Below are 24747 nucleotides of genomic sequence, written 5' to 3' on the forward strand. Positions count from 1 at the left end.
TCTCTGCGGGAAGGTATTCCACAAGAGGCAGCACCACTGCACCTCACCCAGTGAAATACTTTGCAGACTGCGAGCTTTATTAAAATGATAAGTGGCGTTTTCAACTCTTGGTGTTTGTTTCTATGCTGCTTATTCAAGCTACCTCCGTTTCCATCCACTGATCAAAATGTAAACCTTTGGATCAAAACCTCCTTGCCAGTACGTCGAGATAAGCCGCGCAGCACGTAACGAGGCTTCCTCTAGGCAAGTGACAGTTTCGGAGGCAGCCCCCCTGGACTGCTTCAGCCTTACTTCAGAGTACGCATGCTTGGGATTTGTCCCACACTTTCCTCCCATCAGAGGCTGCCTCCAAATGGCAAACGGGAGCAAAGTTGCGAACTGACGCCATTTTCGCAACAAGAAAAGAGCCGCCTTTGGACTTGCGGCCACTGCTGACGGCAAAGCCGCCTTCCCCTGTGCGCCGTCGTGTTAAGCCAGCGGGTTGGAGCGCCGCTGGGCTACGGCAGGTCCGAGGTCGTCCTGCAAGCCCGCGGGGCAGGGCAGGGCAGGGCAGGGCAGGGCGGGGCGCGTCCTGCGGTTCGGACGGTGACGCGTCCCGCTTCGCGCTTCCCGCGCTTCGGCCATGCTCGGTAAAGCACGCTGCGGTGGTAGCTTTGTGGCCGGAAGGAAGGTTGCACTCAGGGCTGGTCCGTGGCGGCTTTCGTGGAAAGAGAATTTTGCTTGCAGATACAGCTCTGCGAGTCCCCCAGTGCCGGTGAACGGTCGGGAGTATTTACGATACTCACCCGCCCCATAAATGGGCTTGTTTAGTAGGCCTTGCTGGGTTGTCGGCCGAGGCTGTCCTTGCGCGCTGTTGTTTGTTAGCATTTGGGTGCCCACAGTGAGCGAGCGAAGTCTCTGGGAGGCCATAGCGTGGCTTAATTTGGGGCGAAGTCCTCCATGGACCTGATTTAAAAACGCCATGCCAGGGCTCAGTCGTGGACGTAGTGCAGGAGTTGCTGTGTGGGCAGGTCCTGTGGCCAGTATACATTCTGTTCTTGAAAAACCCGTGGTAATTGCAGTTAAATCTGGTGTTTAAAAGTTATATTCCTGTGATACAGTCTTTACGATATGGGCAGTAAACATGGATGTTGAGTGGCCTTATAGTTGCAAAGAGACTCATATTGAAAGTTTGGAACGTACAACTCCTTTTATTCAGTGGTCTAAATATCTTAGGGTTCCTGTTGCATTTTAACAGTGTTAAAAGTGTTCCAGTGTCTGTAAGAAGAAGTTTGATCTTCCCTGCGGTCAGGTATAACTGGCACACTATTGGATAGACCAAGTCTGCCAAACCTGAGACCAATTTGGCTCTTCATCAGATGGAAGCCAATAGTAAATACCAGCTCCAAATCCGTTTTGTAGAAAAAAAATCTCACTTCATTTCCCCCTTTCCCCTTTTTTATTTTTTATTTCTTTGGTAGTGGGAGTAGGAGAGAGACAGAAAGGAATGCCTGTGCATGGAAATGTATTTAGAGCAGCCTACACCAACCTATTTCCCTTCAGGTTTCTGAATTTTAGCTCCTGCCAGCATAGCCAATGATCAGGAATGTTGAGAGTTGCAGGTTGAAGATCTGGAGAGTGCTAGACTGGAGAAGACTAATAGAGGCTTATAAAACTATAAATCAGTAATAATGAAAAAGATACATTACCCAGCCAGTGTAAGCTCAACTTCATGAAATACTCAGTTCTGAGGGGCAGAGAATATTGAATGCATGCCTAAAAGGATGACCTTTTCCATTCTTCTGCAGTGTGGAAGGACCAAGTGGGCCTCCTCTAGTGCTTTTCCCTATCTAAGAGGGGCAGGATCTGTTTACAGGACCAAGGTTGAGTTCAGTTGTTTATGAGATATGAGCAAGGTTATCTTTGCTGGCTATGCAGTACCACTAAGTGGCACTTAAAAACATCTTAACTTTTACTGGATGCATTCTGGTGTGATGAAAGCAGTTGTTTCATTGCAGGTACAGTTTCAGAGCTGAAGTTCTTGGTTCCCTGGGGCCACATTGCAGCCAAAGCATGGGGCTCTCCACAAGGCCGACCTGTGCTCTGTTTGCATGGCTGGTTGGACAATGCAAACACTTTCAACAGGCTCATTCCCTTACTCCCTAGAGGTGGGTTTCCCTTAATTAATTACGGATTTCTCTCATATACCGGAATGCAGATTGTTTTGTGATGTGTTCCTCTTTCTGTTGTTCTGTTTCAGACTGTTATTACATAGCAATAGATCTTGGAGGGCATGGCTTGTCATCCCACCGGCCAGCTGGGTTTCCATATCACTTTTTGGACTATGTAAAAGATGTGCGCAGGACGGTAGCAGGTGAGCTTGTAGCATATGAACATACAAAAAGTTTATCAGTGGTCTGAATGTGCATTGTTACTGGCTACAAACAGACAAGTTCTTTCTCTTCCTGATCAGAAGTAGCCAGGATTACTCCTGGTTCCACTGGCCTCAGTTTTATTCCTCATCAGCCTCCTTTCAAGGCCAAACATCATCATCATCATCATCATCATCATCATCATTATTAGAACATTTCTATGCCGCCCCTTGCCGAAGCCTCGGGGCAGCTTACAACACAATAAAATACAATACAGTATAAAAATAACAATATAAAATTAAAATTAATAATATAAAATAAATAAAAATATAAACGATATAAAAGAAGTTATAAGTTATAAGAAGTTCTTTTAAAGTTATAAAAGAAAAGTTATAAAAGAAAAGAACACGGCTTAGTCCTACTTTTAATCAGACAAACATTAAACTCTTTAAAACCCATTCAAAACTGTTCAGGATGCATAATATTTGCATGAGCAAACAACTGTATTTTCTGCAAACTCTTGATATATGATCATCATTGTGGCATGGTTGGATTGGGGACCTAAGAGATCCAGCTTCTAGTTCCAAGCTGGCCATGAAGCTCATAGGTTGACTTTGGGCCAGTCACTCACTCTTGGTCTAACCTACCTGTTATGGAAATAAAATGGAGTGGAGGAAAAACTATGAGACCTGCCTTGGGTTCCTTACAAGAAGAAAAAAAGGCAGAATATGTATGCAATGTAATAATAGTAATCAGTGTTGGTGTAAAAGAGTTAAACCAGTCAGCAGACATTAAGCATCCTCATTGTTGTATCAATATTGAGAGCGTGGAAGAAGTTATAGCTTTCCAGAATGCAACCATTGCTCATGGGCTTTAGAAAATATACACTATACTTCAGGAGGTTGGCTGAAACTAAAATAAGCCACATTTCAGTAGTAATGAAACAATAAATATTACCTTGGGTTGCTTAGTAGTGCAACTAGATAATTTTAGACCCTGGATTTCATGGAATTATGGGGGCCCATGAGTATTATTTCAGCTATGAAGCACACAACTGGCATCTCTTTGTGTCTCCTCTCTAATGACCATTCCATGCTTTGAAGATGGGTCTGCAGTCCTATGTTAAAACAACAACATTTTTTGCTCACCCTGATGAAAAAAAAAATAAAGCATTGAGCAAGTGCAATTTTGCATTTTACATTCATTTAATTCATAGAAGCATCTTGACTGCAGGGGTAAAATTTGATTGTGTTTGACCAGCACAATTATGCAAACCAGCCTATTGACAGTAGTGGGCAACACAGGCCAACTGTAAGGCAGCTTCCAGTCTTTTATTTGAAGGTATCTGTGAATACATAGAGAAAGGGGTTTAGTGAGAGTTGCAACTGAAGTCTTGCACCTAGTAAAGCCAGAATTACCCAGAAGCAGAACTAGTAAGTTCAGCCTGAACTTCATGCATTGGAAAATCGGTTTGTTAGGTACAAGGAAGGTTCAGTGGGGGTGGGGGGATGAGGTGTGTAAAGGAGTTTAGTATGTCTGTCCACTGCTGTAAAACAGCTTTTGAAAGTAATCAAAACAAATACTTTGTCTCTAAAGTTATTAAATAAGACAAAATAATTTATTTTTACCTTCTATGATCCTTTCTCACAAGGAATAGCAAGTGGAAGTTCTAGGCTAAACATCAAAAGCCGTGGAAGTGGTTGGAAATGGTTATACCCCGTGCTTAGAGTCCTCTGCCTATCCACAGCCCTGCCAGCAAGAATCCAGCAGGGCAGGAGGAGGAAAGAGGCTTTTTGTATGGTGTCCTGTGCATCCACTTTTGTTTTTAGCTAGATAGGCCTTTGTTTTAATTGTGGGGGCTTGGTCCAGCCGATACACATTGGATTCAAGAATACTTAAGAAATGAAACCAGCTGTCAAAGAAAATGGACAGTTTACTGAGTACTATGGTGAAATAGAGATGCACACTAAAGAAAACTTAACATGCCCCTTTTCTGTGGCCTGCTGATTCTCTCAGTAGACTGAGGGATGCTCTGTGGGTCTCCAAGGGTTGCCTAGGCAAATGTTGCATCATTCCTCTCCCCTGGCCAAGAACAAAAGACAGTGCCTGCTTTACTAGGCACAAGACTTCATGGATTTTATAAAGTTCTCCCTAGCATTGCAGAATCCATCAGGATTGGAGAAGGCAGTTTCAAGGCAATGATCTGCAGTGCATTTCCTAACAAGCTGAAGGCCACAAGGCCTTGCCATGTTTTCAAGAAACTGTTTTGGCTTTTGGACACAGGAATTTTACTAGATTACTTACTGAATGTTACCAATCTCTGTGTCATTCTTCCAGTAAAAACCCTACAATACATGTAGCTTTTCTACCTTCCAGTAGGCAGGGGCAGGTGATGAAGAAACTTCTGTGTCTTGTGAATCCATGTCTTTCCTTCTCCCTCCCATGCCTTCCACCAGTATGTTGCCTTTCTTCCCTCTTCAGCTTTGGAAAAGGAGACGTTGCAGAGCTTCCTGTGGCAGCTGGAATGAGGTGGAGAGCTGTAACTGAATCTTTGCAGGGTCCCTTTGAACCCCTGAAACTTACTGGCAGTTTTTCAGATTCTGCAGTCATTCTAACAAATAAAACGAACCCCCAAAGCTGTAAGAATAAAACACTGATTTTTTTTCATCAGTTTTTCCAGCAGGTGGTTGGCAGAAACAATGTGTGGCAAATCACTACAAGTTCAAGGATAATTGGAGCAAGGTTTTGTGGGAGATTCATGCAAACATTTTATGAATCTTTTTCCATGCTACATATTTGAATCTAAAAGTTGAGGGAAAGTAACTTCCCCCCATCCCCAATGTGACATGATTTAACAATTGACCCACTTTGGTGCCTGAGCCTGTTATTTTCCTTTTTGTAAAAAAATTGCCCTTGTTTCCATTTGACACAGGATGAACTAGTTCTGTTCATTTTTTATAATGACTGTTAAAATTCAAGAGATACTGTTGCCCCTACAGAGTGGCTTCTTGCTGTGAGATTGGTATCATCTCCAATGCAGCCCTGCCTTCGATTCTGTCCTTTCCTGTGAAGCATCTTATCGGCCATCTGGTTTCCAAAGGAGGCAATTAGGCATTTTCACTAAGGGGTTGCCTAATCATGTTCTGTTGAGCAACACAAAGGGACACTGTTTGTGGCATCCTATCCTATGTGATGTAAACCATCACATCTGGAGGGCATCAGACTAGGGAAGGCTGATTTGGACAGTTATTTATTATTACATTGCATTACAATTTGGGCTCATATTTCTCTTTCAGTGTTACTGCCCATGTATAGCATGTGGGGAATGGACTGTTTGGGTCTTAACTCAGACTCTCAGTTTTAAGGGAGATGCTTCTTTTAAAAATCCTTTTATTTATTTTAGTGTTGAAGTGGAGTCGATTTATCCTCATAGGTCACAGTTTCGGTAAGTGACCTTTGAAGGCCTTATTTTTCTTTCGTGTTCAACTTCCAGCCCACATTTTTGAAAGCTGCACAAACATTTCTCTCAGGGATTTAAGTCTTCCATTTTATTCTCTCCTTGCCAGTGTGTTTCTTCTCTTGGGAGGCCTGGGTGCGTGAGCTACTGTTTTTATTGCTATAGTTTAGCTCTTGCCTTTCAGTTGTGGTTCTTTGCAAGCAGTTTTGCCTTGTAAACAACATCAAAACACATTCATACACACTTTGCCAGTACACAGTATCAATGTATTATAGTGTGGCAGGATTCTTCCACAGGACAGTGGGAGATAGATGGTCTCTGAGGGAAGAGGAGAGCTCTGCTGGAAGGGGTAGATACCTCCTCTGATTCTTGTCTTCCCCTGGCTCTCCTTGAATCCTTACCACAGGGTGGTTGGTGATTGATGGCCCTGGGAATTGGGTAGGGGTAGGAAGGGCCAGCCCAGCTGGAGCAGGGTTTGAAATTCTCTGCTTCACTGTCACATGGGTAGTAGCCTTGGACTTGGGTGCATACTAAGCTCCACTTCTTTTTGCTTGGTACAGGTGGAATAGTTGGTGGCATGGTGAGTATATACTTCATGGGGTGTCACCCTGTTGCAGCTTCTTTTCTCCTTGGGACATAGTTTCTTTTGTCTTGAACCCAGAAACAACCTAAGAAATACCATTAGCAAAAGTGATAGAAATGACAGTGTTGTCTGGGATAAAAACACTAAACATCCTTTCACATCCCTTGTCTTCCTAGTTCTCCTGTATTTTCCCTGAAATGGTAGACAAGCTGATCCTGGTGGAATCATTTGGTCCAATACCTCAGGTTAGATTACAAAACCTTTCCTTACATTTGGAAGACATAATAAAATTGTCTCCATGACAGGAGGTTATATTTAATCAGAGGAATAGGCTGCAATAGGGTGGATGGGAGACAGTTCCAGTCCTGCCATCCTTGATGAGGGGTGATAATGGCAAGAGAAGAGTACAAAAATGTCTTTGTCCTCTTTACAGTGAACAGAATGCTTTTGTAGGTGCTGCAGAAGCACCACTAAGCTGTTTGCTCTGACACTTGGAACTGGGTTTAGGCCCATTCTGTATTGCATGCAGAAGATCGGTTTATTTTAATACTTATTTTGCCCCTTTATTTTTGTATATCAACTTTATTATAAATGGAGCTCACCCCATATTTAAAAACATACAGTAGGGGGCTGCTCTAACAGCTTTTTCATTTTTCCTATTTGCTGTTGAAATTATTGAGTATTATAAAGATATTTTTGAGTAAAATTGTGAGTCTTGTCCCAACTTTTTTTAGTATTATTTATGCATGCCTATACATGCTTACCTGGGAGTAAGCATGAATGAATTCTGTGATGCTCATTTCTGAGTGCCTAGGGTCAACTAGTAAAATGCACTGACCTTTAATAAAGAATACTTTTCAATCAGATTAAATGCAAGCTTTAGCTTTTAATTAGAAATAGATGGAATTTTGCAAAGAAGTGTTATTGCTAGTCTGAATAGGAGGAATCCCATAAAGTTTGGGATTTAACCTCAAAAAGGCTGAGATTAAATCCCAAAAAAACAAAAAATGCTGCCACTCAATGAAAAGCCTGGCTCAGGAACTGGGAATCAACCTGTTTGGGATGGGGTCTCTTTCTCCCTGAAAGGTCTCCTTCCCCCATAGCTAGGAAGAGATCCTAGATCAGTGGTGGTGAACCTATGGCACACGTGCCACACCAGGCACGCAGAGCCCTCCCTGTTGGCACGTGAGCCAAGTCGCCCCAGCAGCACCCCAGCAGCGGGTAACAGTGCACATAGGGGCCATTTGCATGCTCAGAAAGGAGTAGCAGCATCAGACGATGACATCACGAGCTGCAACTTGTTAGCTGCAACTCATCCAAGCTTTCGCATGGCTGGTCAATGCGCTGCCACGGAGATATGTGTGTGTGTATTTGCTTGGACTGGCTGTGAGTTTTAGTGCATTCGTTTTTAATAACAAGATTTTAACTTTGAGTTTTCTTATGAAAAATTGAATTTTTATTAATTTTTGAATTTAATATCTTAAGGTTTAGCAAAGAGATGTTCTAATTAAGAGACAGATTTTTTTTAATGTTGTGCTCTCCCCCTGAGATATTTGAATCTGCAGCATCATATTCTGGTTTTATTGCAGTGTTGGCACTTTGCGATAAATAAGTGGGTTTTGGGTTGCAGTTTGGGCACTTGGTCTCTTAAAGGTTCGCCATCACTGTCCTAGATCCTTCGCTGTTCTTGTGGCTGCAGATGGCAGCAGTGTTGAGAAGTATGTTTGGCGCAACTACAGCCAGTGTGCCAGCTGAATCCATTCCTGAGTCAGACTGATCTGGCAGCATTTTCTGTGCTGAGCAAGAGCCTTGAATTTTGGATGCTTGAATTGGTCCAAAATATTAAAATTGGTCCAAAAGTGTCCAGCACACAGTTAAGTACTGGGAGGTCTCTGCTGGTTGCCAATTGATATCCTGGCTCAGTTAATAATATTGGTAGCCTTTAAAGTCGTAGGGCTTAGGGCTTAGCTCTCTGAGGAACCATTTATCTTTGTGTGAACCTGCTCGGTTACAAAGATCAGTAGAAGTCCTTTTCGAAGACTGCCTTCCTCATAAACACCTATTTGTTGCATGAGTGGGACATGACTTTCTCTCACACCCTACAATCTACTTGGAGTTATGACTCAGGAATGAGATAAGAATGCACCTTTCCAGTTTGACTTTTTAAATTGTAACAGTTTTTAAGATTGTATTTTTGTTGCTGAGTTTGTATTTGTTTTTAATACTTGCTTTCTGATTTTTTGTAAACTACTTTGGTGAGTTGCATAAGTAGAAATTCAGTAAGTCTAATCAAATCAGTTTGGAGAAAGACTTCACCCAGGGACAGCAAGGGTTGTAGGCCACAGATGAAGCTCAAATTCTGCTCTATTTTTCTCTTGCCTTATTTTTAGTTTGGACTTTTTGTGTACTGTAGCTAGTTAGTTTACATATAACTGAAAAAGCATTTTGTAAAGAGAGATTTGCTTTGTTTTCATATCTTCAAACCTCTTAAGGTGAAGCTAATCTGTCAGGAACAGTAATAAACTAGAAGCCTCATTATCACCTCATTCAATTATCAAGGGTGAGGAAGGCCAGTGGCCATAATTATCCTGGCAAGCTGCTTTGTTGTGGTCTTCCTGGTTACTGGTGGTGCTTTTTGTGTCTTGAGAGGCTTAGGTTCCAAGGAACTATAGAAAGTCATAGAATCATGGAATAGTTGAGTTGGAAGGGTCCAAAAGGGCCATCCAGTCTAACCCCCTACTCAGTGCAGGACTCCAGGCTAAACCATTCCTCTTAAATGGCTGTCCAGTTGCATCTTGAATGCCCCTAGCATGGGAGAGCCCACAACTTCCTTAGCTAATTGATTCCATTTTTATATAATGAATAATTACTTGTGATTTATAGAACTGGGAGAAAATGCTAAAGTTAAAGCGGGACGTAATTGAGAATTTGCTGAATGCCGAGGCCAACCATCCCCAGTCCCCTAAAGTGCGCAGTCCTCAAGAGGCACTTCAGAGGTGAGTTTTCTCCTTGGACATTGTTCTTCATGCCCTGTACTGGAGTATGGCAAGATGTGGTCTGCCAAGTGTGTGCTGTTGGGTTTAATCCAGCAGCTGACCTTCTCATTGTTTGTTTTTCTGAGAGTTCTGCTTCTCAGTATGAGGAACTGTAAATGCATCATGAAGGCATTTTGTTGCAGTTCCTCTGCCTTCATAAAACAGACATAACCACAGCTAGGATACTGGCTTTGAAAGCTCAAATGCAGAAACAGTAGAGATGTGGTGCTCAGAACTTGAATATCTTCTCTACCAGAAGTTTAAAAAACAAACTTACAAAACTTGCAGATGTAACTGGTTGCTGTTGATTATCAGTGATCCACCAAACTCAGGGACCTATTTGGCATCCACTTCTGGAGGCTTTCAGAAAGTATTCAAGGCAGCACAGTAGTGCCAACAGCACAAGATGCTAACAAAGCTGCTCAGACTTACTTCTGACTTCCATCAGTCTAAGGTTGGAAGTACGTATCATAGTAGTAGCTTTTGGAAATCCTTTCTAGCATGGTTTTGTGAATGCAGTTAAATTGTTGAGTTGTGCAGTGTTGGGGATTTGGAATTGGATGAAAGAGTACACACAGCAAAGCGGTGGAAGCCCTAGGGCCAGGCACAAATCCAGCCGTGTCAGATTCCTGGGATGGCCTTACCTCCCTTCCCCCATCTGCTGACCACTAAGGCAGTTTCCCAGCATTTGTGCCATTTTCTCCCCATTCTAAAAAGTTGAAATGTTTCAACTAAGGCTTTGTTACTGGCAGTAAGAGCTTTAATATGCAGAATATGCTGGTAATGTTGCTATTTTGACCCTGATCTTTTTACCTCATCCACTGCTGGAATGCAGTCCACAAAGAGCTTCTCTGAAATGGAATTTAGCTGAAAGAGTTAGAACATGTCTGGATGAAACAAATAAGCAGGAATTTGCACATAGGAGAAACCAAAACTTAAAAAAAACAAGCAGTTGGGCTGATTACAGATAAGTCAGATTTTAGTGGAAAAGTTTTGGCTGTGGAAAATTTAATAAGTACACCACATGGAATTAGTAGTGTGTAGCACTTTCAAAAATCAATTTCCTACCCATTTATTCAGTAGCCAACTTGTGCATCTTTCTCCTTGACTTCCATAGGTTATTAGAGGCAAACAGACACTTAACTGAAGAGAGTGGAAAGATCATACTGGAGCGAGGGGCCACTGAAGTGTTAGGAGGTAAGAAGATACTTCATGTGTCCGTGCAGTAGTGAACCTGACATCTGGTGAGCATAGTCTGTGGCAGAGCAATGTAGTTTCACATGCCGTAAGCTCCAGGTCCCATAGCTGCCATCTCTACGTACAAGATCTGTGGTCCAAGGTTGTTGTAGAATCCTATCTTATGCTGCTGCAAGTTACCCAAGGAGAGGAGCTGGACCAATGGTCTGACACTAAGTCTTGGAACATCCCAGCTGATCTCATGCAGGGATTGAAGTACAGTGTAGTTAAATATTTGGTCTTGGTTTAAGGGTTGGATCCAGGATCAGCCTGCTATGAGGTGAGCTCTGCTCACAGAAGGTGCCTCTATTTTTTGAGAATTCCCCCACTTTCCTGCACACTACAGTTCTCCCATCTCTGTAGAAAATAATCTTGAGCTGCCATGGGGAGCAAGTGATTGGGAACCCTTTTCGGTCAGCTCAGTTGCACCTGCTTAAATTTGGATCCAACCCTTAAGCTTCCATCCTTCAGGTCCATCCCCTCCACTTTACTGTGAAAATGATTTCCTTCAGTAATACCGTTTTAGCAAAATAAACCATGGGCAAGTTTGTATCTCACAAAATCTGGGATCTAATTTTTTCCTTGTTCTGCAGGTTTAGTTTATAACAGAGATGTGAGAGTCAGTATGGTAAGCTGTGCTCTAGTCTTATTTTTATTTCTGTGTTTCCACCTAGAGAATGCTTAGCAGGTTGGATACAGATGAACCATGCCCTTAGTCCTTTTCAGGCTTGAGCCATCTTAACTGGCCTCACACATATTGGTCTCTCCGCCTCAGTACTTTGTCAAATGAATTGCTATGAAGATATTTTGCTGGATGGCAGCATATGGGAACGTTTCATTTCCAGTTTTTTCTGCCTACCCTACAACACTTTTTTGAAGATGAACTTACTTGTAAAACAAACAGCACAATTGAGTAACATAATTGAACCTACAGATTAGACTTGTCTGCTTGACTTGCTTATATGTCATTTTATATTCCGTATGTAGCAAATGCCTGCAGATGAAAATATGAATGTCTTGAAAAAAATCCAGGCTGATGTACTGATGATTATGTAAGTGACTCGCAATGCCTGTTGTCTGTTGATTTTCCGCTGAAGAGAAAGGGGTGGGGGTACAGGCAGTTAAGAAAAAAATCTACTACTCCACTGATCTGTTCCAGGGATATAGCTAAATAAACACTTTGTAGAGCACTGCTGTTGTTCCTAAGCCAACTAAGATTTGGAAATTTTCTTTCTAGAGCACAAAATGGGCTGTTTGCCAAAGGTCACTCACCAACGCTTCTAGACCAACGCCTGGAACTATACAGGACCTTCCTAAAAGAGGTGAGTGAACTGCATAGTCTGGAGGGTACTTCCTAGCATGATGTATTTTTGAAGTGGCTTAACATGCAGCTGCTTCTCTCTCTCATATGCATGTCTCAGGAGGCAAAGCAAGATGCAGGTGAAGGGCTAGGTATTGACAGTTGTGATGACTAGCTGGGTAATGGGTGCAGAATTGCCTCTTCCGCATAACCTTTAGGCCTCTTGGGATGGGCTTGAAGAGCTATAGTGAAATACTATTAATATGCAAATAGAGTAACAGAAAAAAGGAAACAGGGCAGCTTGAGCAAGGATTTCCATCATGCAGAGTTTCAGTAGCCCACATGCACCTGCTGTTTGCCTGGACAGAAAGAAGAAAAGATCAGTAAAATAAGCTTGCATGATGGATATGAATAGCAGAATTTGGGCCATTATCATTCTTGGTAGTACAGTAAGGTAAATTAAATTGCACTGGCACAAACTTTCTCTAGTGCAAAACCAATAGCATTTGCTGACTCAACAGGCTTCCCTGGAAAATACATTGCAACAGCAACTGCTACTTACCTTGTTGCCAGAGGTAGCTTATGCTAGCATATCATTGTTAGCACTTCTGATGAAAGTGACTTGGCCCTTAAGTTTCTTCCTTTTCTTTTTTTAAGCCGTCACTGAACAGAAGTGATTTCAAAAGTTCAGTGAAACTACTGAACAACTCCAAGGTTCTGCTGCCTGATACAAAAAAATTCTACGTTATTCAGGCTTTCTTTACAAAAGCTGGTGCTTCCTGTTGACCCAGGCTTGTAAATAACTCATGCATTCTGGACCTCTAATCACCTGTGTAATTTTGGGGTGCTCTGAATGTGTATTAATTTTGACATTTCTATATTCAGTATTTGTGTTACATTTGTTATGTTAGCTCACCAGAACGCTTTATGAGATACAGACGTCATAAATACATTTTAATAATATTTATCAGTTTTTCTCTTTCAAATCCCTACAGTTTCTGTGCTATAGTCTGTTTCTCATTGTTTTCTCTCTTGCTTTTAGCATTTCCACTTTGTCAAAGTTGCTGGGAATCATTTTGTTCATCTGAATGAGCCTGAGGTTGTAGCTGGGATAATCAGCACTTTCTTAAATAAGGGCCAGACCCTCAAAGCCAATCTGTAACCACCAGCACAGCAGTTCTATACCTAGATGGACTACATATGAAGAAACCAGTCTTCTTCAGAGATTCCTGTTCATCTGTCTTCCCTACTAAAGCTTTTGGCATAGCATTGACAATTTGTACAGGGATTAACGTAGACATACAAGCTTCCTAGAGTGGGAATGAACATACAGCCATATCTACTTCATATGGCAAGATTGTGCCTTAAACTAGGGAAAGCTCCTTGGTTGCTGACATGTGTTCTATTTCTTCAGATGGCGGTCAGATTAATTTCTTCCTTAATGTCTTAGTTTGGCTATATGCAACACTGAGTGGGAGCATATGAGCTGATTTGGAGGATTGTCTCTGACCATCACTTTGCTTCCTATTAGAGTTCTCACCACAGACGATCGTTTTTATGGTCTCAACAGACAACAGCCACCTGTTCAATCAGGGAAGTTTCAGCTGTTTCTGCTGCGCAGAAAATAAAATTAATTTGTAATGTCAAGAAGGCATTTTAGGAAAGTTTATTTCTAGGTCCTTAAAACAGCTCTGCCTAGTTTCAAACTACTTTGTCAAGTTACTTCACTGATAAATAGTACCGGCTGATGGAAGGAGGACAAAATTGGAGATTTTTCCTTGTTTCATAGGGCATGTTACACAGGGACCCTTTTTCCTCTCTAAACATGCACTGGTCTGTAGCCTTTGTCATGTAGATTCACCACAACAGATAACAGTTTACTTTAAAAATTAATCCCCCCTCAGCACATGCTGAATGTTCCACAGAGTGAACTACTAGCCTCCAGCCATTGTCATTTCCGTGGGGGGGGGGGGGGGGACCAAAAACAATTTGCCTGTGCCTGCAGCAGTCTGGTTTTACTTCTTCAAAATGGGTTTTCCTTATGCTATATAGGAACAAATCTGTGACTTGTTCTTTGGCGCTCAAAGCTAACCCGTGTTATACTCAGCCACTATGTACACTATGACAGTCTCAAATCTAGTCAGGCCTTATGTAGCAAAGAACTGGAAGAGAAAAGTACAACCCTCCCCATATCTTTGGAATGTGAAGTCTTGTTCTGTGACTACCTGAAGTGTTTTAAGTCAATTTTAAGAGCGAGCAGGTTTTATCTAGCCATGCTGTTTCCTGGTTTTTCATTCAAGGGACAAATAAACATCATATTGAGAACTCTAAAGCAAGTTGCTTGCCCCACAGTTTTTTCACAAGAAAGGAGACAGGAGTGCAAGGATTACCTATATAGCAGCCCTCAGTTGTTCTGCTACTGCAGTACACGTCCCACTTTCCCCATTATTTTTTGAACACCGACATTTTGCACCACTTTCATCACAAAGCAGTGCTGTACACTGCAAGTGTTTCATTGGATACGTAGTCCTGATATTTTGTAAGTACTCCAGCAAAACACATGCTTTAAAATGCAGCAGCTCAATGAAGATAGACTAGAAAAGCATGCTGGAGCATTTAGAGACATTTATTTACAACTGAAGCTGCGTGCCTGTTGCATGCAAAATGCTATTTTCAAAGTCCTCTTATGTGGGTTGAAGTCAAGATTGTGCCAGGCACATGTTAGTATGGTCCACACAACCGTCAGGCACAGAGATACCTACTTATGAATTCCCACCTGTATAGTCTTAGCAAACGGTGATTGTTTCTTAGCTTTACAGCATTTCATTTCTTACAGCACAGGAGATATGTCAGTGGGAAAAGGAGACATCAAGGCTGGTTTCCTCAATGTCCCATGAAAATCTCTGTCTGTGCACTTCCTACAGCAGTTCTGCTCTTCTGGGAACTGCAGATTCTAGAACTCAGTAGGGCCGAAACTTTCGCTGTGCACGCATTAGTGCAATTTTCTGCTTGTCTTCTTCAAATTTCTTCCTCAGCTGAGCTATGTCTGAAAGACATGAAGAAGCAATAGAGAATATTTTGGACAAGAAAGGATAGGTGAATAAAACATTAAGAAAATTTACCTGTGTTACATTTCACCATTCTGATGCACATAAGACACCCATTCTGCGATTATTTGCTTTCAGGAATGTTATGAAACCACCTTGGGGAATTCAAGTGGTGTTGCCCTTACAGTGAGACATCAAATCAAACATTGGATGGTGGTCAGCCTTTGCTTCTGTCAAGACTAAGCAAATAGATCCTCAAATGGGTTAAGTGTGAGGCAAAGGAATGCTTTTATAACATCCAGTGCAGTCAGTGCTGTGTCATCAGCAGACTAGACTAGAATGGTGTTCATGGAGCCCCCTCAAAAGTGACCATACCTAAGCAAGAGCAATAGGAACCTCACAGGGCATCACACTGGTAGGAAAGAAAGGGGGAGGGATGGCCCCATTGCTGGCTCTAGCCCTGCTCACTGTCAGCCCCCACCCCAAAAGGAAAGCTTTACAACAGAAAAAAAACCCTCCATTCTCCAGTCGTTGGTTATATATTTTTGGAGTATTTAATGCAAACATTGAAAAGCTAGAGGCTATAGCCTTATGAAAAATGTATCCTTATTTCATGCTTTGAACAGCTGTTTTATACAAAAGTGTCTAGAATTAACAAATATAACCTTGTTGAACAGCATTATTCAGCCACCTAATTTACACATTTAATGGAGTTCACATCACAAACCCTGGCTAAGCTACACAACAGGCAAATTGCTTTCTATGCTCACATTGCTTTCTGTGCATTTGCTGCCTCTGTATTTCTGCTTTGGTAAACAAATCATGCTTTTGATTTATCATGGTATGTGAACCCAGATCTCTGAGTTGTTTGGTTAAAACTCTGGGTTGTTTCTCCCTCCATTTCAAACTATGGATAGTTCACTGCATCTCTTATCAATTGGCTATGATGAACTCTAAGATTTCAGGAGTCCTTTAGAAGAAGCAGTTTGAACTCCACCTAAAAGCTAGACTCTTCTTTGTTAAACAGGAACAAAATTGCTTTTCCAGGACCATGCTATTCCTTTATGATTTTTTCACTTTTAATTAAAGACTATGACAGCTTCAGAAGCCATCACCTCAATGTGTTTCCCACAATCCTTCAAGTGTGCCCTTAGTGAACTTTGCTGGCAGACACTCTTAAGTTTTAGATGCCCCTAGCTAGGTAGCTCATTCTTCCAAACCCCTGGATGTAAGGGTAGTTCCAGAAAACAGCCTTAATCTAACAATAACCTAACTTAGTCTGAAATTCCAGCTTTAAGTCTTCTTTTTCTGCCCTCCTGATTTTGGTAGATTCAGTCCAATAAAATCTTGTCACAGCTGAAGTTTTTTATGATCTTTCTGAAGTCTCCCTAGGACTAAGGATCACTGCACTCTCACAGTCCCACCCTTTGGTCAGTTTTTTTTAAATAATTCTCACTGCAATTCCCCTTCTTCCCTCTCCTAGAAACTGAAGATATCCACTGCTTCACTGTAACATCACTTTCTATTCCATTCCTATCTCTAGGACAGCCTTCATAGTTAAGAATTAAACTGCTGTTTTAGTATACTTTCTCAATAAAACCTAGTTTCTGGAAAAGCTACAGTCATTCCTGTTGTCTCCTAAATACAAGGGTGCTATCTAGATTAAGCAATCTGAAGTTACTAAAGTTTACTCTCTGGACACAGAAGATGCAGTTTACAGACGTGTAGATACACATGTCCTGAGCAAGTAAGTAGGCAGAAAATTCCATTGTTGAAACAGAACACTGGAACTTTAAAAACTTCTACAAGTGGCCAATGATTTAACTCCACTGAAAAAATACTAATCAGAAGACAGCAACTCCTATCCACTAACATTTCCCAGCCTCAGCTCCCACTGAAGCAGGACAGTCAATCACTCACGTTCTCTCTTAGTCTCACGATGCTGCCATGCATAGAAGTTAAGCAATTCCTTGCATGCTCTCTTGCGTTTCTCCTTCTCCAGTGCTCGCAAGTTGGCTGCTTCTGTCCATGGGATTCCAGGCCTTCGACCTTTCCTTGTCACTTTCACCCATCCCTCCTCATCTGGGACACCATCTTCTTCCTCAGCCTTGGCTTCTTCCTATGTCAGTAAAAGGAAAATGGGAAGACAATAGAGACAAGACCAGGGCAGTTCAAGCTATTAAAAATGGCTATTTGATTTCACAGTTGCTTTCTTAATTCAGAAACACTGTTGTTACGCACGGGACACTCTGCCTGAACTTCACAGCCCTTGAGTGAAGGGCTGAGTCCCAGGCCCTTTGCCACATGCAAAATGGCCAGAAACAGCCTTGCTGATGTAAGCAGGACTGCACTGTTCGCTAGGACACATGGGGGATATGATCCTCCAAACAGCCCTTACTCGAAAAAAAATGATCCTGATGAAGCCAAGTGTCAGCAATTGTATATTGTGCCAGTCTGGCGTAGTGGTTAAGAGCTGGGACTGGGACTCAGATGACCTGGGTTCTAGTCCCTGCTCAGCCATGGAGCCAACTGGGTGACTTTGGGCCAGTCACAGACTCTCAGCCCACCCTACCTTACAGGGTTATTGTGGGGATAAGATGGAGGAGGAGAATGATGTAAGCTGCCTTGAGCCCTTTGTAGGAAAAAGGCAGGATATAAATCCAAAAATAAATGAATGAATGAATGAATGAATGAATGAATGAATGAATGAATGAAAAAAATTCCATTATGCCTGCCAACAAGATTTCACTATTATAGCTTTGTGTTTATTACATTATATCTTACAATTCCAGTCAAGGAACAAAGCATGGCAAAAATGGTATTCCTTATCAAATTTCTTCTCATTAAAAATGGTGATGCAGGATAGAGCAAGTTAGATGGACTGGCCCAAGGCTTTGTGGTGGAGTTGGGGTGGGGGGGTCTCAGTTCTGATTCCCTACACCTTACTGGCTCTCTGTCCAGCCACAACTAAAACCAACCCATACAGGAGAAGCTGGACTGAAAGGACACTTACAGAGAACTGCATACTTTGTTCATACCGTTACATCTACAGCAGTCCATACCTTTGCAACCTTTTGGTCATAGGCTTGCATGAAGGCATCCACTTCTGCCTTCAGCTCAGCAGGATCCACAATTGAAGCTGCATACCTGGCAATCCATTCTGAGATAGGGAAAAAAGCGATTACTTGGGAAGTGGAATAACTATCAAGGCAAAAAGGTAAGGGCAACCCTCTAGTAACCCAAGACTTCTTCATACACTCCATATCATGGCTGAATTGTATGAACTCAAAAAAGAAAGCAGTGAGGAAGGAAAGAGAAAGATTTAGAAGCTTAATTACTACTATTTGTAGGTATCACACCTTATGTGAACATCTTTACTCTCATGCTAGTGAGCAGTGATGTGTTGGTAGGTGTTTTAATCGTCAGTATAATTAAGAAATACCAATGCTATTGCACAAGCCTATTGCCTGGCAATGGAATTCAATCCTACAACAAAGGTCCTGTCTCCTTAAAGTAAGTTTTGATTTCCTCTATTCTCAGTTTGCCACTATTCTTAAGGCATTCCCTGTTAAGGCATTCCCTGACACATCACAGCATAAGGCAAGACAGGAATCGTAGTGCTGTATTCGCTTCTCAGAGTTGCAGACCTTGACAATGCTTCAAAACTTGCTGTCAGGATTACTGGGTTGTTTGCCAATGTTGTCCCTTATTCTCTTGCTTGGTTTTAGTAATGGCAGTGGATGAGAATGGGAGAGAGAAAAAGTCTGTCCTTATATTTGGGTAAGAACAGGTTAAATAATATGCCTAGAACAGAGAGAATTTTAAAAAAGAAATAGGATGAGGAAACTAATATAGTTGAGACTGGAGCACCCAAGTTGGCTGACACCAGTATTTTATTTCTTTGTATCCCAATCTATTTTCTCTAAAGAGTTCACACTGTCTCGCTCCATTCCACCCTGCCACTGCAGCAGTTCTATGAGAGAAGTTAACGTAAGAGATGATGAAGGACCAAAGGTAAGTGAACATGGCCAAATGGAAAGTTGAACTCGGGTCTTCTCCTGATCTGTCCAAGACCTGTCAGTGTGTACTACGTTCAGCCAAAAATGAAATCCCTACACACCTTTTTGCCAGATTTGGGAAAAAGGGGGGAATTCTAGGCATCTGTGATTTACTTACTATGAATGCCAGTTTGGAGGGGATGTCTGTCTGAAGAGATCACAAGGGGCTCTTGTGTTGATAAGGACTGGGCAGCCTTTACCCCAGCAGGACTCTTGAACACAACATAAGCAACCTGGAAGCCCTAGGAAACAAAATTGACTATTATGGCCTGGCTTTATTTGCATATGCATAAAGAAAAGCACAAGGTGGCAGTCAAATACCCCTTGCTCTTATTGGCTGCTCTGTTGTCTTCATCTTGTACCTCCTCCCCCTGAAGGTCAGACCCGTCTCTTGTACAGACTGGCTCTTTTGAGAGACACAGAGAGTGCACACGCCATGCAGGCTCCTCCACAGCTCAGCTCAATGCATGCAGCTGGATTTTTAATGGGGACTGGGGTGGGGGTACAAGGGAAGAGAAAGAAAGAGATCCATGTGTATCTTTCAGAGCTGGACACAAAATCATGGCGTGGATGCTGTAGGCAGTGCATGTTCTGTTTTCCCCACTCTGTTGTTAAAACACTATTTCCATTATAGTGCTTAGGAAAGGGGAGAGGTCACGTCTGAGCCAATCTGGTAGTTCTCTGCCATGCAGTTCTTTATCTCGGATACACAGACAAGCAACCACTTACAGACTTGTCTTAAAGAAGCCCATGAGTATGTAAGAGAAGGATAGTCATGAAGTCTTTGCTTTGGTGCTTCTTAAGGGTACTCCCTTCCTTGTTGTGAAATGGTGATAACTCTGCTTTTTCCCACCCCTGCTCAACGTTCTTGATTTACCAAAGGTCTCTTAGAATGGAAGAACTTGGACTTGGGTGCTTCTCTTTTTTCGCCCAGCCTTGGCTTTTCACACATCTCCACAGACTGTACAGAGCAGAAGCCGGAGAACAGTCTTGACAAACATTCCTTCAAGCAAGAATATTAAAATTCAGCACAATTCCTGGTTATTGAAGAGGCATTCTATAATATATAAATAGATATACCACAAGCTAGAATGATTATTTCTATATTTCATATGCATGAAAAACTCAGACAGAACAATAGCGGCTTACCTAAAGCTAACTAAGAGTCAGAGAGGCATATTGCTTAAAGTGCAGGACTTGGGAAATCCAAATTCTAGTCCCCACTCAGCCATGAAGCTCACTGGGTGGCTTTGGGTCAGTCTCTCTCTCTCAGCCTAGCTTACCTCACAGGATTATGATTGTAATGATAAAATGGTGTGGAGGACTAGGTATGCCACCTCAGGTTTCATGCAAGACAAAAGAAATGGGATAACAACAAGTCTGACTACGATGAAACCTGGAATGAAGACTTCCTGCTTCAGATTTCATTCTCTTGTCGATTGCATTCCAAAGACAATTAACTACTAGAGTTCCCATGGAAACAAAAGTATCCTGGTCCTCTACAAAGTTATACTACAACTATCCCAAGTAACTTGGTCAATCAAGACTGCAGTTCATTGATTGAATGACAAAGGCAATCCAAGGTTTTCCAGGAAACAGGGATCTACATCCCACAAGTTATGAACTGTGTATGTTTGTTACCTCAAACATATGCTTTTACAAAAAGCAACAAGGAACATTTTAGTTACTTTTCTCAAAACCAGAACACAGGTAAGACTCAAGCTCTCCTGCTCGTAAGATTACTGTATCTTAGGAATAATTGTAACCTTTTTACAGCTCTAAATATGCTCACCTCTGTACAATATGGTGGAACATTCAAGACAAAAAGAGTGCGGTTTTGAGGCCTGTTAGGATCTGTGTCCTCTCTGACTTTGTGCTCCTTCACATACAGGTAATGAGGTGACTGATGCTTTTCAGAAAATTTGACTGGAATCACTAAAAGAAAGAATACTTCATTATCAAAGAACTTCAGCAAGGACTATATCCCAAAGTACACTGTGATAGCAACAACCACCACCTGCAGACACCATCCATACTAATCAGCCAATTTAACAAACACAGTTGCCCCCCTGCAACCAGACTACTACTTTACCATCTCTCTGTAAAATCCAGTTATCCTGGATATTCAGAAATGCAAAATCGTCTAAAGAAAATTCCTGCAAACTTATGGGAATGTTTTGGAATACACTCTCCTGAACGATGCAGAAGAACCACGACACCAAGATCTGGTACTCCAGTCCAAACTAGATGTGACATTTGTGTATTGACATTTCTATACATGACTAGGGGAGGTAAGAGTGGGTCTACTTTTTATGACAAAAGCTGAGTGGAAGCTTCCCATATTGCACCAACCTATACTGCTTCAGAATATTTCCTTCTTCAACCTGGTTGCCAAGATCAGAACAGGCCAGGAACAAAAGTATCTGAGGCAACAGGATATGGTTAGGAAAAGCAGAGGGAAAGTGTAATTCCCTTCATTAGAACACATTTTTTGTTTTAAGATATTGACCTCTCCCTTGTATCTTAAATGAACTAGGCAGACATGTGAACTAAAATATGGTTCCCTCTGCACATCTAGCTTTGCTCCTAATTAAGTCGAAACTGTCTGTGGTGTCCTACTTTTAGGCTGCAGGTAGAACTTTTCATGGTTGAATACTCCAGGCCAATCCTGTCACCCTCTTCAGCCTTCCACGTAGGGTCCATGGAAAGGTACTGTATTTTTTCTCCATCATCTTCTATATGAAGGAATGTGGGTGTTGGGGCATTTTGGTGTTGAGGAACATTCCATGCTAATTTTATTGGTATTGGGTTGGTGGCAGTTGTTTTTACATAAACTGTCATTCAGCTGAATAATGGTACATGAATGTACAAAGCTAAAAATAAACAAACTCCATTATGTGCAATCTTACTTGCCTTTTTAATTCAGAGTTAGAAGCAGTTTTACCACCATGAGATGGAAAAGACCATCTCAGTATAACAGCACAACAGTTCCTGGTTCTTCCTGAGCAGCTAGTTTAGTGAACATCATCCACAGACATCAAAGAAGAATTCTAATGTAACTATGGATTGGATCTAATCTACCCCAAACAAAAGGTAGTAGCAAAAGAAGAGAGCTTTCTTTCCAATTCAGTTCTTATTCATGCCCAGGTTTACTTATTTAGTTTTTGGTATTTAGAAAATGACCTGCCCATGCAAATACACTTCATTATCCTCATATTGCAGGCTGGAGAAGGGTTGCAGTGGCAGAGTGGCTCAGAAGAGCCCTGCAGTGTGGTTCACGCTGAATACTGCAGGATGGCTGAGACTGAGAGAATCATTGTACACACTTGCAATATAGTCCACTGTTGCTAGAGTTCCCGCTAAAAGAGTGTGGCAACCAAGTTCACTGTTAATTTCACAGTTCAAATGTAGGCTGATTCTTGTTCAGCATTCCAGCTGAAAAGCCCTATACAAGCCAATCAGGTTGCATTAGAGGTCAGATTAATTGCTCCCTCCGTCATCCTCCGAGGACAAATAAGTGTTCAGTCTCTGGCAGATGCCTAGAATTCGGGATAAACTAATAAATAAAACTCCCAAAGGATCCGAGTTCTACAGAACAATGACTTGGACCTTTGCTGCTAATACGTTTTGCTGTTACCATGTCTTCGGGGATGAGGGCATTTTGAAGAAACCCGGAATGTTGGATTTCCCCGTATTTCAATGGGCAGTTCTCCCTTCCACTGGAAGAGGAAAACAACACGATGAGAAGGACGAGTGATAAATTTGCTTAAGGCGCGACACGGTTTTCTTGTTTAACAGCTCACTGAGAACAGCCTTACAGAAACTAGGCGCAGGACGCCGCTCGAGCGCCGAGGCGGGCAGGAAAGAGCGAGCCCGCCCCAAACGATCAGGCCTCCTGCTCCCTCGCCCCGGGGATTCTCCGCTCCGGCCCCGAGGAACAATGACTGCCCCACCTCCAGCCCTACTCCGCTCACCCGTGTATCCTAAATGTGCGCCAAGCACTACATCGCTCACACGTTGCCTCGCAGCAGTCGCCATCTTACGTTCCGAGCAGGAAGTTACGTCACATTTTCGTCATCTACTGTTTACCGCAAAGGCTCCTGGGAGCTGCAGTTTCCCGATAGAGGAGTGGGTGGGAGCCAAGTTCCTAGGAAACGAGATTCAGATTTGGTGAGAAACTCTCTTCAGTTTTTAGCCTTCAAATTAGAACAGGTAGACCATCCGGCACTTGCTAAAGGTTTTCGGCTAAAACACCCATTAGCTCAACCAGCATGGTCAGCGGCTAGGGGTGATGGAGAGTAGTAGCACAATCGCGGGCAGCCCGGTTGTATACCCTCCTATAATGCACGAGTGTTGAGAGGTAAGGCGGGCATGACTCCCGGGATAGGGGGACATAGAATTAGAGTCTTCGGTCCTAAAATGGTATGTACCATCAATCAGGTTAGTCACACGAGATGGTTAGTCATACTGGGAACATTGTGCTTGATGTCCACAGTTAAGTTCTGGAAACAGGTTCCTGCAATTAATTCTGCAGTGGTTTGTGCCGTGGTTTGTTCCCATAAGCAGACAGTCAGAATCATTTGAACAGAAGAAAATATGCAAAACTGCTGGCTCAGTCATGATTTGTTATCTGAGAGCAAAATGCTAGCATTCTAAGCACAAAGTCTCTGATGAGAATTTAAGCTTTTAACTTAGTACCTGTGTTTTAGCGTATATAGGTGCATACATTTACTTTTCAAAAAAAATTCTCAGCACAGCAAAAAACAAACAACCCCCCCTCCCAGCTTTGTTCCGTTCATGTCTTTACATTAACTAGAAGTACCAGCAGTTTCCAGAACACTGTGTGAATACTATTGACTATGTCACTTTCAGGTGAATAGTTGAGCACAAATTACTATTCTTCTAAAAAGTTTTACCTCCGGTTATTTTGCTTGGAAATGCATTGTTGCTCCAGAGCTTTGTTAATACTGTGCAGCTGCAGGGATGAAAGTTTATAACCAACTGGTCCTTTTTCAAGATAAGGGTGCTCTTTGTAATCAACTCTGTGGTGCAGGCTGGCAAATACAGAAATGCTAAGTTCAGGTACAAAGTTGTTCAACAGTTAGGGTTAAATATCAACACCCTAGTGTGGTGTCTAGGGCACAATAGTAATCACATATGTAGTTTAGTTACCTTTAGGATTTAGCCAAAGTTTTGCCTAAAACAGACATTCTGTACAGCCACTGGTTTGAATTTTGAAAGTCCTCCTTTCCCTTGCTCAAAATAATTATAAATGTATTTTTTACAAGATTTGAGTATCCTTCAGTCAAAGAGTCATAAAATGTCTGTGTCTTAGAGCTTCCATAGAGCATTTCTGATAAGTAAAATAAGCATATGGTAGCCCTGTGAAAATGCCTTTCAGTGCATGGAGTTAAAAGTGTAGTCATGCAAAACAGACTGCTCCATCTTATAAAGAAGAGTTAAATAACACAGACATCATTATTTTATGCCTTTTTAAATATCCTCCACACTGAACTTCCCTGCACATAAAACAAAGTGTTGTGGAGAAGGCTGTTCTGAACCCTCTTACTGTGACATGCTTTCCCTGTTTTGGGAGTAGCATTTCCTCCATCGACGAGAAAGCATTCAGACAGCCTCCACAGGTTGTTAAGTTCAGGGAAAGCTCTTTTTTCATTCTGAT

At 42.0% G+C, this 24747-nt stretch overlaps 2 protein-coding genes across 5 annotated transcripts; one reads left to right on the forward strand and one right to left on the reverse strand.

Moving 5' to 3' along the window:
- The first annotated feature begins 567 nt into the window (after positions 1-567).
- Positions 568-13609, forward strand: SERHL2 (serine hydrolase like 2). The gene is made up of 12 exons (XM_044455508.1): positions 568-629; positions 1998-2147; positions 2240-2353; positions 5755-5796; positions 6369-6388; positions 6568-6636; positions 9275-9387; positions 10544-10623; positions 11256-11290; positions 11650-11714; positions 11900-11984; positions 13005-13609. Exons 1-12 carry the CDS (start codon positions 623-625, stop codon positions 13122-13124), a joined length of 900 nt encoding a protein of 299 aa, XP_044311443.1. The 5' UTR covers positions 568-622; the 3' UTR covers positions 13125-13609.
- Positions 3538-24692, reverse strand: RRP7A (ribosomal RNA processing 7 homolog A). 4 transcript variants are annotated; one of them, XR_006417118.1, is made up of 10 exons: positions 23984-24692; positions 23042-23214; positions 20860-21002; positions 19945-20070; positions 19186-19309; positions 18072-18169; positions 16930-17128; positions 14739-15008; positions 4721-4870; positions 3538-3696 (listed from the first exon to the last, which is right to left on the reverse strand). XR_006417118.1 is itself a non-coding variant. In XM_044455509.1 (8 exons), the coding sequence occupies exons 2-8, from the start codon at positions 23103-23105 to the stop codon at positions 14923-14925; spliced, it is 840 nt and encodes a 279-aa protein (XP_044311444.1). In that variant the 5' UTR covers positions 23106-23214; positions 23984-24692; the 3' UTR covers positions 14571-14922. The 4 variants fall into 4 exon arrangements, 1 of the variants encoding a protein (XP_044311444.1); XR_006417117.1 differs by having other exon boundaries at positions 3538-4870; XR_006417116.1 differs by lacking the exons at positions 3538-3696; positions 4721-4870 and adding an exon at positions 11292-12321.
- Between the last annotated feature and the right edge of the window lie 55 nt (positions 24693-24747).

Source organism: Varanus komodoensis, unplaced genomic scaffold (assembly GCF_004798865.1).
Source record: "Varanus komodoensis strain SLA01 unplaced genomic scaffold, ASM479886v1 scaffold8, whole genome shotgun sequence".
NCBI classification, from domain to species: domain Eukaryota; kingdom Metazoa; phylum Chordata; class Lepidosauria; order Squamata; family Varanidae; genus Varanus; species Varanus komodoensis.

What these genes read in the sequence shown, in the direction of transcription:
- SERHL2 (XM_044455508.1), top strand. An exon ending in CCTCATAGGTCACAGTTTCG is followed by an intron (nt 5,797 to 6,368) that starts GTAAGTGACCTT and finishes TGCTTGGTACAG; the next exon opens with GTGGAATAGTTGGTGGCATG. An exon ending in GAGATGTGAGAGTCAGTATG is followed by an intron (nt 11,291 to 11,649) that starts GTAAGCTGTGCT and finishes TTCCGTATGTAG; the next exon opens with CAAATGCCTGCAGATGAAAA.
- RRP7A (XM_044455509.1), bottom strand. Translation starts at nt 23,105, where the DNA reads ATGGCGACTGCTGCGAGGCAACGTGTGAGCGATGTAGTGCTTGGCGCA. An exon ending in TTCCACCATATTGTACAGAG is followed by an intron (nt 20,071 to 20,859) that starts GTGAGCATATTT and finishes TCTTGCTTGAAG; the next exon opens with GAATGTTTGTCAAGACTGTT. An exon ending in CCTCCAAACTGGCATTCATA is followed by an intron (nt 18,170 to 19,185) that starts GTAAGTAAATCA and finishes TCCCTATCTCAG; the next exon opens with AATGGATTGCCAGGTATGCA.